At 50.6% G+C, this 16,302-nt stretch overlaps 1 protein-coding gene across 8 annotated transcripts in view; it reads right to left on the reverse strand.

Annotated features, from left to right (window-relative positions):
• Positions 1–16,302, reverse strand: part of ITGA11 (integrin subunit alpha 11) — a 75,628-nt gene that overhangs the window by 37,509 nt on the left and 21,817 nt on the right. For 2 of the 8 annotated variants that reach the window (XM_054077953.1, XM_054077954.1), the window contains one exon: positions 1,000–1,201. The exons of 4 other annotated variants lie outside the window; for them this stretch is intronic. In XM_054077953.1, coding sequence (XP_053933928.1) covers positions 1,000–1,069 — 70 coding nt within the window. In that variant the 5' untranslated portion in view covers positions 1,070–1,201. Of the gene's footprint in view, positions 1–999; positions 1,202–7,201; positions 7,378–16,302 lie in introns of those variants that run through there. 2 more of the 8 variants (XM_009567609.2, XM_054077955.1) reach the window with 1 other exon arrangement.

The raw sequence follows: 16,302 nt of genomic DNA on the forward strand, positions 1-16,302 counted from the left end.
CCTGCTTGAGAGGAGTTGGACAAGATGATATCTAGAGGTGTGTCCAACCTCAACCATCCTGGGAACGCTGCTCCTCCAAATACACAATATGCCCAAGGAGGGTCATGCAAGAAGCAGGGGTGTTTTTACCCCAGAAGAGCTCTGTTGCACCACATTCCTACAGCCAGACATAACGGAGAGGAGGCTGTGTGACCCAAAACACCCCAACCCCACCTCACCTGCAGCTTCCGAGCACTCCTCTCTCCAGCACTGAGCCTATAGGGAGGAACCAGCTCCAGGTCTGCAGCTTTAAGCGGGTTCATTTAGGGTTTAGAGGCCACAGCTGCACAGGCCCTGGAAGGAGGGCCCCTTCCCCAGCCCACCTGCATAGGAGCTTCACCCTGATAGGCAATAATGTCCTCCTTGGGGCTGCTGAGCTGGTGCCCACCTCTACTACCAAAGCAAAAGAGTGTTTCTGGTTTATTGTAAAGGAAAAAGTAGGTTTCTCTAGGTTGCTGTAAAAGTGAATCAGCTGAAGCTATGGTTGCTAGGATGGACACAGGGAAAGGAGAGGAGAGCAGAGCACCCTCCTCCCCTCTGACATCTATTCAAGCCCCCTGAGATGGTTGATGCTGCAACACTTCGTTCTTCCAGCTTGTGGTGGAGGTGGTCACTACCATGTCCTCGTGCACCCCAGCAGGGACCATCGGCCAGGGGTACATAGGAAAAGGGTGGCCACGCCAGGTGTGCCTCCCAGCTGTCCCCAAGGGTTTTGCAGTACCAAAGAGCCACATTTGGGATTCCAGGCAGGGAGGGGACTGGGAGGAAGTTTGGATGAGTCTGCCCAGGACTGGGGCATTCCAAGGCTGCTAGAGATGCCCTTTGACCCATCCATGGGTGCAGAATGTGCCCTGAATTGTGCTCATGGTCCCTCTGGGTGCTTTCAATGGCAAAATTGGCTGGGGGCAAAGACCAACCCCGGGCAGAGGGGAAGAGCACTCACTGTGCTGAAGAGCTTACGTGCTTTGTAGCCTCTATTACTGCTGGCTAGAAAATGCTGCAGCCACATGTCCCGTATCCCATGGTCCATGTCCAAGTGATAGGACAAGAGAAAATGGCCTCAAGTTGTGCCAATGGAGGCTTAGAATGCATAGATTTCTTTTCTGAAAGAGTGGTGAAGCACTGGCAGAGGCTGCCCAGGGCAGTGCTAGAGTCTTCATCTCTGAAGGAGTTAAAAAAACATGTGATCATGGCATTTTAGCACATAGTTTAGTAGGCATGGTGATGTTGGGCTGACGGTTGGACTCAGTGATCTCAAATGTCTTTCCCAAACTTAATGATCCTATGATTCTATGTCCCATAGCCAGCAGGTAGCAACCCACAATATCCCTGTCTTTATCCAGACAGACATACATTTTGGCTCAGGCCAGCACCATGTTCAAACACGCTATGGGTGCAAATGCTGCATGGCTTCTTGGGGAGGTGTTTTAATTTATGATATCATTTTCCCATAGGTTTACTTAAGCAGAGAGGGGGCCCAGCCCAGCTCCCAGCGAGGAGCGACTGCAAGGGAGACATTGCTACAGGGAACGATATGCAATAGCCAGGATATCCTGGCTCTTTTTTTTGCCTTTGGGCAGAAAAGAACTGTAATTGCAAATAAAAGATCCTGGCGTTCCTAGTAAGGATGGCTTTAAAAGCAGCAGAAGGATCACGTTTGGTATTTATAGGGGTCTAAAGGAGTCGTCAACAGGAGAGGCTGGGAATGCCGCTTCCCAGGCAGAAAAATTCAGGATGGAAAGTGTTTTTATAGGTAGGAATGTTAGGGATAAAGCTGATTTTTTTGCAGTCATAGGAACAAATCTGCAACATTGGCTCTGTAAGCAGAGAACCACAGAATCTCGCCAAGGAGAGCTGAGGTAAGGAGCTTCAAAATCCTACAAAAAGAAATTCTAGAAAGTGGAGGGGGGAAGAGATGGCGTGGGGAGGATGGGAGCCAGCATATTTTCTGGTAGATTGACCTCATTTGACATCACAAAACAAATTAAAACCTCCTCCGAGTTAACTGTTACCCAGTGGAGAACTGAAGACCATTGGAAGGAGTGACGAGCAAGGGAAGAGGGGAGGTCAGAGGGAGATGGGAGCACCCCAGGGTGTCACATCACTGCCACTGGTGAGTGGGGGAGACCCCTGGATCTGGCTGGAAGAAGGGGTCCTTTTGAGGAAGGGAATTTTGAAGTATTTCAAGCAAGGTTCAATTCTAGGTAATGCAGGAGGATCTTCATCACTTGGGCACAGAGCAGATGTCAGAGAGGATGTGATGGGGTTTCTTCTGATCTTTTGCATTCAGCAGTTTCTCTGATTTTGCACTGCAGAATCTCAGGCAGAAGTTTTTGGGGAGAAGGAACACTGGGACAAATTGCCCCCCCCCCCCCATGCCATGTCTCCTACAAAAGGCAGCCAGGCTTGGCCACAAATAACATAGACCCCAAAGAAACAACAGGAATTTTAGAACAATGGAATGGTTTAGGTTAGAAGGGACCTTAAAGCCCATTCAGTTCCACACCCTGCCATGGACAGGGACACCTCCCACTGGATCAGGTTGCTCCAAGCCCCATCCAACCTGGCCTGGAACACCTCCAGGGATGGGGCAGCCACCACTGCTCTGGGCAACCTGGGATTCCCCATCCTCACAGTAACAAAATTATTCATAATATCTCATCTTCATAATATCTCAAACCATTCCCCTTAACGCTATCAAAGATCTCTAAACCACAGAAATCAGGAAATAACGCTGTAAGGGGCTTCTGTTGCTCCCTGTGCCGGAGCATCCTGCAGGTAGTGGGGACCCAGGGAGATGATGGAACTGGGAAAGCAAAATGATCTGCAAGGAAGTTTCCAGGCAGTAGATGGAAGAGGAGAGGAAGTTCAGAAAGCCGGCAGATGTGGGTGCATTTGAGGTGGAAAGAAAAAAAACCAAAAACCCCAATCAGAGAATATTTAAACTGGCTGAAACTAATGGGAGATTTTTGAGAGGCTGTCAAGAAGATTTAGCAACCCGAAGAACCGAGTCTCATTTTCTTGTCAGGAATGACATCACTGTCATAAATAAGTGACCAAAAGCCACATGTTTTGCTTGCAATGCAGCCAAGTCAGGAAGCCTCAAATACCTCCTTTCTGAACTGGAACTTCTGTCGAATCCAAACTTTTGATTCTTCTCAGGTCAAATATTGAAAAGGAAGAAAGCAAAACACATTTGGGAAACAATACTGGGAATAAAAGCCACCTTTTTGGCCAAAAAGAATAAAAATAAGTCCTCCATAGAAGGGAAAATTCTGGAAGGGGGGGTTGCTCTTGGGGGCCCAGCACCCTGCTCCTACCCATTCCTCCTGCCTGCATCCTTCAGGCAGGGATCGGGATTCACCGCTGGCAAAGGGGTGCTGGGAAGGTACCATAACGCAGCCCAGCAGTGCTTGCTGTGATGTCCCAAAGCTGCTTGTGCTGCTGGGAGAGGTTTGGGGCTTTAGCTTGCTGCCTTTGCTCCAAACCTTTATGATTTAAGATCAGGGCAGTGGAGCTGCCAGGAGAATTTCCTTATTTTTATTTTACCATGGGGAAAATGCAGTCAAATTTTTTGACCACATTGTGCAAATCCAGCCTGTTTCACTGGCCTCTGGCACTTTCACAGCTCGTGACAGGGTTTCTGGAGAGAGGCCGAGCTAACACGGGGCAGTGACATGAGTGGGAGAAGCATCTCAAAGGCTGTGGCTGAGTTCAGCCATAGGAACCTATGGCTGGATCCACATGGGCTCTTCTGCCGAGTCCTCCAGGGCAAAGGCAGCTTTGCCCGCTGCCAGGCTGGTGTAGGTCCCCGGTGTGGCACGGGAGGAGATACAGAATTTGGGGGGCACCACAAGTGACCCAAAGCAAAGGGTATAAGAGGGACATAAGAACAGCATTTAGTGTGCCAAGCTCCAGCTTTCTTGCAGGGAGCTGGTGGCTGGAGGAACCCAGGAGCACGTGGTGGGGTGGAAAGCTCACATCTGCTAAAAAACCTGGAGCACACAGGGTTCCAGCACCTTAATCTGGCCCTTTGAGACTCACCGGGCTGGTCTCACTCTCATTTCCTCTCTCACTGCTCAAGCCCACACAGGCGAGGTGACCTCTGCAATGGGACAGGGGGTCCATGGACCCCAGCACTGCTGCTCTGACCCAGCGCATCCTCAGTGGGGATGCCACTGGGACCCCTGGGATCCCATCCCCGCCACCACATGAGTTTAACTGTCACCGGATGCCCCTCCGCAACCCATCTGCTGCCCAAATTACAATTTCTTTTCTAAGGATCAAAATGTTTGGCTTAACCAGAAGAGGTTTAAACTTTATATAGGCTATTTGGGGCAAAAACTAGCAGGCCCCAAGAAGGAGCAGGGTGAGCCACGTGTCCCTGTGTTTCCCTCTAGCTTTAATTCCTATCAAGCGCTCTTTGCCAAATGAGATACTGAAAACACTGAATTCCTCTCCAGGTCGCTATTTCAAAGCCAGCGTTTGTCATCAGTTATTAGGAAACAACCCCAGCCTTGGTGGCTTCTGCAGTGGTGGATGAAGAGCCAGTGAACACTGAGGATGAACAGAGGATCAGTCATCGCTGCCTCGTGTGTTGTAACATTCCGGAGTACCCACAAAATCTCTGACAAACAGCCCCATCGCTTTAGCTACACAAATACCTTGTGCTTCCATAATTCCAGCTTTCCAGCATCCCTAAAAATCAGGGAGGAGCCTTTGAGAGACATGTTTTGCAGCCCCAAGGAATGTGTTGATTATTGATTTGCAGGGTATTGATTAGCGATAACGCAAACGGCATCAGGAAAAGTATCAGCTCCCTGACTGCTCCTTTCCCAGGAAGGCACCAAGAAAGTGATAGGTTGAGAGGGGCATGGAGGGGGTTGGCTTCTCAGAGCACCTGGCACCTCAGGGATTTGTTTATCAAATCTTCCCTGGCCAAAGCTCGGCCGATGGATGCACTGCTGGTAGGTGGAAGTCACTTAGTCCACTGTTAGGGCTGTGCAGGCACACAAAATTGAGTGCCTACCATCAAAGCCTGGACCGGAGGGTCCCCTGGGACAATCCCTGATGTGCCCCATGGAGCAAGCGCAATGGTTTTACCATTTGGTGACCCTTTAGAAGGAGAAGGAGCTGACTGCCTTCTCTCTTGAAGAAAAACCCATGCATGGGCTGACGCGAGGGAAGTTATTGCATCTTAGCACATCCTCCCTGGATGCTTTTGGAAGTCACAGCTTCCCTTCTAGTGCATGGTGTCAATGAACAACCAGGTGAGCTGGTGAGAATGCATTTATTTTAACAAGCCATGGCTCAGCACCCCTTGGCTGGGCTCTCCCGCTGTTGGCCCAGCCTTCTTGCACCAAAACCTCAGGGAAGATAAGCTGTCTGGATCTGCAATTTAGGGACATCTTGGATTGTCCCCAAGATGGGCTGGCATGGAGGCATGACTCTGGGGATCGGCAAGGTTCCTGCTGGAAGAGAACTGTCTGCCAGCTGCTGACATTGCCTGCCTCCTCCCCTGGCTCTGCTGGTGACGAGTAATAACCAAGAAAGTGCCTCTGGGGACTCCAAGATTGCATGCAGGAAGATGCAAGAGCAAGGTCAGAGCCTGAGTGCAGGAGGCTCCCCTGAGCCAGGAGTAGGGTTTCCCTCAGGCAAAGCACCCGAGGGTTTGCCCCAGGACAGACAGCTCACCCGCATGGTGAAAGGACCATTCCAAGGATGCACATCCCAACCCAGTCCCTTCAGCTCAGCTCAGAGCCTGAGGGGGTCCCACACATTGTGGAAACTTGCTTTTAGTCTGGATGGCCAAACGCCAGCGCTAGACCTCAGCAAAATATATCAACCAGTAGCCACAACGCATCCCGGTCCAGAGACCACCACGGAGCGCTGGAAACATTAACCCTTCTTGCCAGGACACGGCTCGCGCTTGCTGCAGCAGCGCTGCCGTCGCCGGCCACTCCAGGCACAGGTAGGAACACTCGTGGGCAGAAAGGCTGACGTGGAGGATTTCTGATCAGCCCGAGGCAGAGACACCAATTTGCCACTCCCTACTCTGCAATAATCATCATAGATCTCTGACCAGCATCTCTTTAAAGGGGAGGTCACCCCATGGACACGGTTGCCCACCCAAGGACAGCCGGGGCTGTGTCGCCGTCTCCATGCTGGCACGATCACCCTCGGCAGCTCCACGCAGGCAGCCCCACATCCCGCCACGCTCGCTGCCGCCATGCAAAGCACACACACATGTTCTCTATTAAGCAAAGAAAGGAAGCTCCACTCTGGCTTGCTTTAAAAGATGAAGCAATTAGAAAGGGGGAAAACCCCAAAAGTAGTAAAAAGCCTCCCACCCTAGGGTGCTTTTCCATCAGGGTGTTTAGGAATATTTGTAGCGGCATAAGCGCTGCATGCTGGCGTGGAGGCGTGAGGCAGCAGCAACGCTCCTAGTAGCAAGGAAAAGCTCCTTTTCCCCCTTTGCAGCACCAAGCGGTCCCAGCCTGGCTGCTCTGAGCCTGGGCTGCGTGCGGGAGGATGCCAGATGTAATTGCAGCACAAATGACCGCTGTCGGGGAGTGTCTTCCTGCAAGAAGTGAGTCCAAGCGTGCCAGCGAGGGGCCAGCATGGAGCATAAACCCCTCTCCCAAACCTGGTAGGGCTTGTCCCCCACACACTGAACCATAGGGGGAGGCTCTTGAAACCAAATTCTTGCCCCAAAAACCTCTGTTATTCAACCCCAAGCAATGTTCTTTTGCAGAGACCCCTCATGTACAATGCGACAAACCACCTGTGGGTCACAAAAGTTAAGTCCAGGTAGGGTCTGGCTTTATTCTAGGGGGGGGCTTATTGTTCCCCCATCATCTGCTGTTTCATAAAACTGTTCTCTAATCCCACTCCAACTGCAGCCCAGCCGAGGAGAGGGGCCGGCAGGATGCCACGCTGCCTGTCTGCTCATTCCTGGGAACCCATCAAAGCCTTCCATCCCTTTCAAGTTCCCTTCGCCTGCCTCGCTCCCTCCCTCCTGCTCCAGGGAAGACTTTTCCAACAGCCTTATTAACCCTGGGCTTTCTCCAGCACCTTTCTCAAATAAGAAAAAGTTATTCCCGGTTGCTTTCCCCTTGCCTAGGGAATTGGGATGGACGCAGAATGGGGAGTGGGCACTTACCGGGCAGGAGGCAGAGGGAGCAGGCGAGGAGCATCCCGCTGGGGAGGTCCATGGGAACACCGGCTGCCCTGCTCCCTGGCCCCGAGCATCCGCGGGAGGCAGCCAGCCAGACTGGTAGCCTCGCTCGCAGAGCCTTTTTCTTATCCCCAGCCTTTCCCGGCTCCCTGACAGAAGGAGAGCATTGGGAGGGAGTGGGAGGGACAAGAAAACTTGTAGGAGGTACAGCAGGAGAGGACGGGAGAGGGGACAGCCTTCGTACAGCCACGGCACCCTTTAGGGATCAGCTCCCCAGCAGGACCATGCTGATTGGGAACCTAAGGCAGCACCCTGGTCTTTACCCTGCAGCACCTCACTGGGGTCCCCCGGGAGCCCCTTGCCCTGATGGAGGCTTGGTGATGGATGGAAGGTCTGATGGTTGTGGGTTGCCACCTCTGGCCAAAGCTCCATTCAGGTGCCACCACTATTTGGGTGCTACTGCTACTTGGATGCTACCTTCAGCCACCTCTGCTCAAGTGCCACCTCTGCTTAGATGCCACCTCTACTTCGGCATTACTTCCACTCAGTTGCCACCTAGTCTTGAGTGCTATATCTGCTCAGATGTCACCTCCAGCTCGGTATCACCTTTGCTCAGGTTCCACCTCCACTCAGTTGCCACCCCTGGGGTGGAGGAGAGAGGGACTGGTGTCCACAGCACTGAGGGAGCTGCTGTGATGCTGCTGGGTACCATACAGTACTGGAGCACCCAGTCACACCATTTAGTTCCCCCAGCACATTGCTGCTGGCACAGGCACACAGGAGAGTCCAGTTGGGAAGCAGATAGCAAAGACGGAGGAGGAAAACTGCTCCTGAACATTTCCTGCCAGGGCTGTCACTGGGCATGACCGGGTTCTCCCACTATGCACAGCCCTTGGACCAGTATCCCCAGTTTTCACCCGCAAGAGCCACCAATGCCATTTAGGGCCCCATCACCTCTGGGCTGAGCTATACAGCCCAAAACACCTGAAGCACAGCAGTGTTCTCAGGGTGGGAATTTCTTCTCCATCATCTTCCTTCACGGGCTGCAGACACCCTTTGGAGGAGGTGCCCTGAAGGCAGCTCCTGCAGGGTGTCAGCTCTGGCTGCAGAGAGGCTTTGGGGCTGGGATAGAGCCATGAGCACCCGCAGACCAGAACACCCAGCCCAGCTGGGGCAGCTCTGCTGGGGAGGTGGGACCAGCCACCACCTTACTTCCACTTTTTCCAAATGGAAAAGATAAATCTCATCGTTGGTTTGTTTTCAGAGAGCAGATGTGATCCTGGAGGTCCTTCCCTACCTGCCCTCCAGCCCAAGCCCTGTTTGCCAACCAGAGCAGTTGCTACCTGCAGTGATCAAGCTTAGTGAGACTGATGTTGCAACCAGGAGAAAAGCAAAGCCAGAGCGGTCTGCCCACTGCAGTGCCAGCTCTTCTCCCCTTGAAGCAGAAGAACAAGAAAAGATACTTGATGAGGTTTTTGTCTCTCTTCCAACCCAACTGAGAGCGAAGATCTTTTAAGATTAGTCCAAATACCAACAACTCTGAGCTACTGAGTGTCTGTCAGACAGTTTGGGGTCTGCAGGAGGGAGATAAGCTCTGCTCGAGACACTCTTGGCTGGAAGAGAGTCTGGGAGATCCAGTTTCTTTTTGTTCTCCTCTCTTCGCTCCTGAAAATACACGTTTGGGGTCTGCAGGCAGGAGAGGACACATGTCTGGAAGGGAGATCAAAGCAGCAGTAGGATCCAAACCGGCACAGAGATGTGGATTCTTTTTAGCTTGTTTGTACAGGGCTCCTTTCACCAGCAAAACGCTGCTTGACAGATATTTTCAGTTCTTAAATACATTTCCCAGCTGGTTTTCTCCTATATAACTCTGAGCAAAAAGCAGAATTTCAGGGGACAGCGTTGACCGAAGAGAACAAAATGCATTTCTGGTTGGGTGAAAGTTACAAAGTTGGGTTTTTTTTTTTTTTAGGAATAAAAGGAAATATTAAAAAGCTTGGACAGGAAGCACAGATGAGATTTAAAGCAGAGCAACCAGAACACAGAGGGAGGGATCCCTGAGAAGTGGATGCTCTGAGATCTCTCTGCTTCTGCTCCCAGGCTGGGGCTGCAGACTGAGCACACCAGGGGAAATCCCTCCCTGGGAGCTGAACTCTCCCATGCAGTTGGAAGCCAAGCCAGTTTTTCATGGAAAAAAACCCCAGCAATTAATTACAAAAGGCCTATATAATCTTGACATTTGCATCTTGGTTCAGTTTTCAGGGAGGTTGTCTGAAAGCAGACCACCAGAATGAGCCGGCTCAAAGGGTTCTGGAGGAAAGAGGGGAAAAATCATGCCAGAGGAAGGGTCCTGGGACTTGAGTCATCTCTCCTTCTCTAAACCGAACAAGTACGGTCTCAAGCACAGCAGCTCAGAAGTTAAAGTTCATGGAAAACCAAGCGGCAGCAGCTGCCTCCTACCTCAAACTCCGCAACCTAGAAACCAGTGGAAAGTCAGATTTACAGGGATCTGCTTCCCCGCTCCTGCCAAAAGGCTGCCCACGAGGGGTTTCTCTACACCGCCTGCAGTTCTTGTGCAGCAAAGCAAAAGGAGAAACCCCTGGAGCAGCTTTGGGCTCATGAGCTATGCCCATCAGACCCCTATGGCTTTCTCTCTGTGTTGGTTGTCTGCAAGCAGCTTGCAGATCCCTAGGGGGGGTTCTCATTAGTCTAAATTGCTCCTGATTGGGATAGAAAGGGAGTGGGGTCTTACTCAACTGTTCTGTGAAACCAGTTTAGCCTATACAGTCACTTAAAGGTCTTTTCCAACCAAAGGACTCTGTGATTCTCTGTGGCTGCATCACTCTGCAAACCTCTCCTCTGCTGAGTTATTGGCGCTTGCCCTCAGACATCTTCATGTGACCAAACCTCTTTGCCTGAGTGAGAAATGCCAAGAGTTTAGAGGAGAAGAGCTTTGCTGTGATAATACTGATGTAATACTTCCAAAATGTAAACAGCTGTTAGTAGCAGTGATGAATGAGAAAGCAAAAACCAAGGAAATAATAGTATTTCAACCCTCTGCAAAAAGTTGTTATGGGGACATCCTATGATATCCAACAATATAGGCAGCAGCCAAGCTCCTCGAGTCTAAAAACCCTATAGAAGATAATGTTCACTTATTCATCATATGATATTAATCTTGTAAAAAGGAAAAGGGTGGGCACACATTAAAAGCTGCCTTCCCATTTCATTTTTGGATCCTGCTCCAATTTCAGTGCTGTTCCATCCAACCCAGGCAGCACTTTCCAAACTATCCCAGCCTGCAGCCACAAAGAGCCGGGGGGGAGCCGGGGAGACTCCCGCACGCTACCGTGGGGCAAAATGCAAACCCAGGCAGGTGAAGCACAGCGATTTTTTGCCTTTCATTCCCCATTTCCCAACTATTGACTGTGACAAATGTTGCAGCAAAGGGAGAGGTTTTGCACATGACCATCACTGTGGACGAGGACCGGCTGGCAGCATTGCTGCCTCGTGGGGCCGACACACACCAACCATCTCCAATAGAGACCAGCGCTGCTGCAAACAAACAGCCGGTCCCCTCGCAGGCGCTTGGAAGGGCGATAGGAAAAGATGTGCTGCAAGCTCTCCTGGCAAGTTCTGCCTGGCTCTCAGCGAGCCCTTGGGTTGCTTTGCTTTCTGTCAGGTTTTGCTGGGGGATGTGGAGGTTGAGGGGTGCACAGAGTTGGGATGCTGTGATTTGCCAGTGCTCACAGGATGGTTAATCAGCCATCCCACTGTGCGACAAAACCAAACCGAGTAGGGCAGCATTGAGCTCTCAGGGTTCTCCAGCAGCCAGGGACAAATTGGTGGAGAAAGTGAGAAACAAAACAGTTTTCTGCTGAAAGCAGAGCAAAGCAACAGCTTTTGGTGCGGAAGGGCAGCACTCAGCTTCCAATGCTAAAGAAGTCTGGCTCCTGAGAAAAGTTTCTGCTTGTGGCTCAGATGTCAGAAGTTTGTGACAAAAAAAAGGCTCATATTTTTTTCTGCAAGCCTGACAGCTTCCAAGAAAAGTGTCAAGGTGCAAACTGAGGCATGTGCACATTGGAGATCATCCATGCTCCGTAGCCAAACACCACTGGGTTTAAACCACTCTGTCCCTTCAGCAGAAGCAAAACCTTGGAACTGAACTCCACACTTGAGCCCCAGGCAAGGATTTTACCTTCTCAACCAGGAGCATTTTCCCACAAATGCCAGCACAAATTGGTAAAAGGAAAGTAGAGAGCAGGCAAGGATAGTTACAGGCTGCCCAGGGAGGTGGGTTGAGTCACCATCCTAGGAGATGTTTCAAAGCTGGGCAGATGAGATGTTCAAGGATACAGTTTAATAGCAGACAGTACAGTTGGACTCAATGATCTCAAAGGTCTTTTCCAACCAAACGATTCAATGAACTCAGGCAGCAAGTTCATCTGGCTGCAGATCCAGTCAGGGAATTACACAAGCCATTTCTGCACCATTCCCAAAGGTAAGATCTCATGTTTTCCTCAAATTAACATCCTTGGACAGCCTTCTTACAAAATCTGGATAAGGAGAATACTGCACTGACCGTGGCCTTGCAGTCACATGAGGATGACCCCAAGCCGCACGACTGACCAGGTAAGCCTTCATGCACCGTGTAGATGGAAAAGCCTACACTTTAACTTCCAACCATGCATTTGAGCTCTAGCTCAAGCTCTCAGCCCAGCACCTCCAAACCTGAGGCTTGTGGTACTGGCTTACTGTCTGCTTGACCTCTCTTCCCTAAATTTTGAAGCCATCCCAGTTTACTGTAGTTTTTCCCACGTGTGGTCACTTTTTCCAAGCTTCAACCTTTCCCCGCAGCAGATTCCTCCCTGCGCCTGACCTTTCAGAGGGTGTCATGTATTGGATGCTATTGCTTCTGCAGTTTTGAAAGAATTAAGCTAGGATACAAGGAATGTAAACAAAGGTCGGGAATGAAAACAAAATCCTAATTCAATAATATAAACAGAGGATGGTGTTGTGAAGGGATTTAATTGTAGGGGGCCTTGGGATGCACTTGGTGCTCCCAGGGGTGCTTCTCCCACATCCCCTGGGATAGGTGTCCCTGCCCAGAGCGGAGGGGTTGGAACTGGGTAAGCTTTAAGATTCCTTTCACCCCAAACCATTCTATGACTCCGTGAAGGATGGATGCAGGTTAGGTGCTCAATTTACACACATCCCCTGACTAGGGAGCACCAAACCCTGCTCAGCACCAGAGTCTGGGCTCAGGATTACAGCCACAAGCGGCTCTGGTACAGCAGGGAGGAAAAAGGCAGCACAAAGGCAGACCACCAGTGGCTCCCTGGGGGTCTTGGCACGCTCAGACCCCTGGGTGGATGCGGTTGGGTGTGAGTGGGTTTGTCTATGCTTGGGTGATGGGGAGTAGCTCAAAGCTGCCTGCTGAAGGTGAGCAAGGGCCAGCAGAGCACGCGGTGCCGTCACGCCTGGCTGTCACACAGCCCTGCTGAGCTCAGAGCTCTGGAGAGTTGGTTGTCCAAAACAAAAGCTGGTGTAAACAGAAAGCCAGCTTCTCCCAGAGATTATCAGCTTTGTGTGAAGCCAGGAAATGCTGTGTTTCTACAGAGCCCGAGACTAGGACTGGAAGGCGAGATCCTCCCCTGCCCCCCAGCACAGTGCCCTAGGGGAATCAACCCCGATGTTTCCAGTCTGGGATTCTCCAGGGTTTTTCCTGTGCCCTAGGGGCTCTGTCACTCACACTACCCCAAGAGCAAGTGCAATGTCCCAGCTGGGATCATCCTGGGGATGGAGCAAAGGGAGACTGGAGCCTAGGAAAGGAGGGGAAGAGGCTGAGCCAGGGCACCGATGGAAGTGTTGCTGATGGGAGGAGGAAAATCTGGAGTTATGCTACAAGACCAATACTCAACAGTTGCTTCCTTGCCAGCACAGCGTGGGGTTCCTGCCCTCAGCATCCTACACTGTCTGCAGGGTCCCCTCAGCTGTGCTGTCCATCCCAGCCGGCCAGAGACAGCAACAGCACAGAGACCACCATCCACTCATCCCTTTAGGGGAAACTAAGGAGGAGGCTGCCACGAGCAATACCCAACTCCAGAAGCAACACTGGGGGACAAAATACATGCTGACCTAGGAGAGACTCCTCCAGTAAAGTGGTGCCGCGGAGACCCATTGGTGTTTTTTCATTTGTAGAAAGAGGAAAGTAAGTTAGCCTCCGGAAAGCAGAGACTTGGCACCCCCACTGTGTTTAGAAGAACTTTGCCCCTTAGCTCCCAGCACTCAATTAGCATAAGCTGTATTTATTAGCCCTCGCCAAAATGCTTCTCAACTTCTCTACCACCAAGCTCGTGCTGGGGCCAAATCCTTTTGTAGTTGGACCAGGGCTCACGGGTGCTGGGTTGAGGCAATCAGCAAAGCCCTGGCAAACGCTGTTTTTGCAGAAGTATATACAAAATGCAATAGCTGAGATGTTCCTCGTTGAGTGTTTCTTGCTGGCTTGGCAATCGGCGCTCAGCTATAAGCACCCACCTCTGAGCAAATGACTTTACGCTCCAAAAGCTGCTTTCTGAAGTGTTCTAAAACCCTGCTAAATGAATTGTTGGAGCCTCAGGACCCCACGGCAAGGATGGGTGGGTGGGAGAGCCACAGCCTTACCCGAGGGGACCACAGGGTGGTGAGGAAGCAGCTGCAGGGATGGGTTCCCCCCCACCGTATTATAAGGTCACTTTTTTCCCAGCTGGACCCCAGACCTAAGGCTCTCCAGGTGCCTGGTGCTGCTGCAGTGACTTCATGATTCAAGCAGCTTTCCCAATGCCCTATTTACAGGCCACTAACTGTAAAAGAAGTGCTACTGAGGAATTTCTTTGTTTACTTAGCCAGCATTATTCTTTTACTATTTAATCTCTCCCTGTTTATTTCTTACTTTGAATGAACAAATATCCACCCTGCCCGGATTAGGAATTATTAGGATGAATCCCCTGGGGCCAAGCTTGAGCTGAGTAACTGCAGTCCAAATTCCCCGCCTGACCCATGGCACATGCTGTCTAGACGAGTTCCCAGGTACCAGAGCACAGACCAGACCCTGTTCACACTTCTTCCTTACATACAGCACTAAAGAAAGTAAAAAAATAAATAGAATCATAGAGTAAATTGGGTTGGAAGGGACCTCAAAGCTCATCCAGTTCCAACCCCTGCCATGAGCAGGGACACCTCCCACTGGATCAGGCTGCTCCAAGCCCCATCCAACCTGGCCTTGAACACCTCCAGGGATGGGGCAGCCATGACTTTGAGCAACCTGGGCCAGGGCCTTCCCATCCTCACAGGAAAATATTTCTTCCTAAAAACTCACCTCAAGCTACGCTCTTTCAGCTTAAAACTGTTCCTCCTTGTCCTGTCCCTGCATTCCCTAATAAGATGTGTCCTTCCACAAGCTTTCCTGGAGCCCCTTTCAGTACTGGAATGCTGCTCTAAGGTCTCCCAGAGCCTTATTTCTCCAGGCTGAACAACCCCATCTCTCTTTTTCCCCTCACTACAAGTTTAGCTCAAGTGTCCAGGGTTGGCCTGAACCCTGTGCATCTCCAGAGCATTGCCCTAGAGAGGCCCTGGGAATGCCCTTGTATCCCAAACACTTTAAATACAAACCAAAACAAGAAACCAAACCCCTCCCTAAAGAAAACTCTTACCCCTGGGAAATTTTCTGTTGCAGAAAAAAAATCCAACCCCTCTTAAATAGCTGTTCTGAATTATCCATTGTGGATGCTATTTTCTCTCCTGCTCCATGCCAGTGCCACTCACAGGTTTCTGCTCTCTCCATTTGCCTGTGTATAGCCATTCATCCCAGTCTCTGCAACAAGTTCTCGTCTGGTTGAATTAAACAGGGAAAAAAAAAAAATCCAATTGACACAGACAGCTGAGCCTTAAATATGAGTGGTAAAGCCATTTAAACCTTGGTTTGTCAGAGAAGATGCCAAACAGGCTGCGTGCAGTTGGCAGCCCATGCAAATCACAACATCAGAGGAGAGCTTGATTAATATGCTGCTGAATCTCCAGGAGGGGAAAATATGCAGCCGTAAAAGTAACTCTGGACACCAAATCATTTGCAAAGGGGAAAGAAAATAAAATTTTCAAGCCAGTTGTGTGAAAAGAGGAGGCACAGCCAGGAGAAGGGCGTTGGATCCATCTCCTGTTCACCATCCACTCCAGCCCCCCATGCTCCCCAGGGCCTGAACAAGGGGTATCATTTGCACCAGCACAGCTTTGTGCTTCACTGTCCCTTCCAAGGTGGGAATTATGTTAATACAGACACAGTGGGAGGAAGAAAGTAGCTGATGGACTCCAGGTGAGGACAGCACCCTGGCAGAATCACCCATCCAGCTCCTACAGAGCTCAGTGGCTTTGCTGGACACACACCAGGGGAGTTTAAAGGGAAAGGGATGTAAACTTCTCAAAGTTACCAACTCAAAAGGTGTTGTTTCCTTCTTAAAGAAAAGCAAGGCAACAGCTTCTCAGAGCGCAAGGTGTGAGGGGATTAAAAACCTTCAGAACAGGTAAACACAAATTTGACCTGAAGTCTGGTTAAGGCTCAAAATTGCCACAGCACAAATCCCACCAGCTCCTTGCCACTGCTCGACTCCATGCTAGCTTGGCAAGACCAGGGCATCAGAAGAGTGAACCCAGCCCTCACATCACTTATTGCGAATTCTAAAGCGTGGTAAAGCCCTGCTAAAAGAATCACTGGTGCTCCAGGACCCTGCAATGAGGGTGGCTTAGGAATTGATTGCTCCTGGTCATCTCTCCACAGTAGTCTACTGCAGAAAACAACCACGTTACCTACTTCAAGTACCAGGTTACTATAACAAATCTTCATGCTTTCACACAACACTTCCTCCGAGCAGCTCAAATGCCTTTCCAAACCAGAAACTCCATCAGGCAGCAAAATCTGATCCCATTCACCTGACTCCAAGGGCACTCTTTGCTGGCATTTTCTAGACAGCCCTCACTAAAAAAAAAAAGGAGGATGAGCCATTTTTAGACTTTGGAGACAGATTTAACACATTCCAGGCGTCTCGACCGGGCTC

Source organism: Cuculus canorus, chromosome 12, assembly GCF_017976375.1.
Source record: "Cuculus canorus isolate bCucCan1 chromosome 12, bCucCan1.pri, whole genome shotgun sequence".
Taxonomy (NCBI): domain Eukaryota; kingdom Metazoa; phylum Chordata; class Aves; order Cuculiformes; family Cuculidae; genus Cuculus; species Cuculus canorus.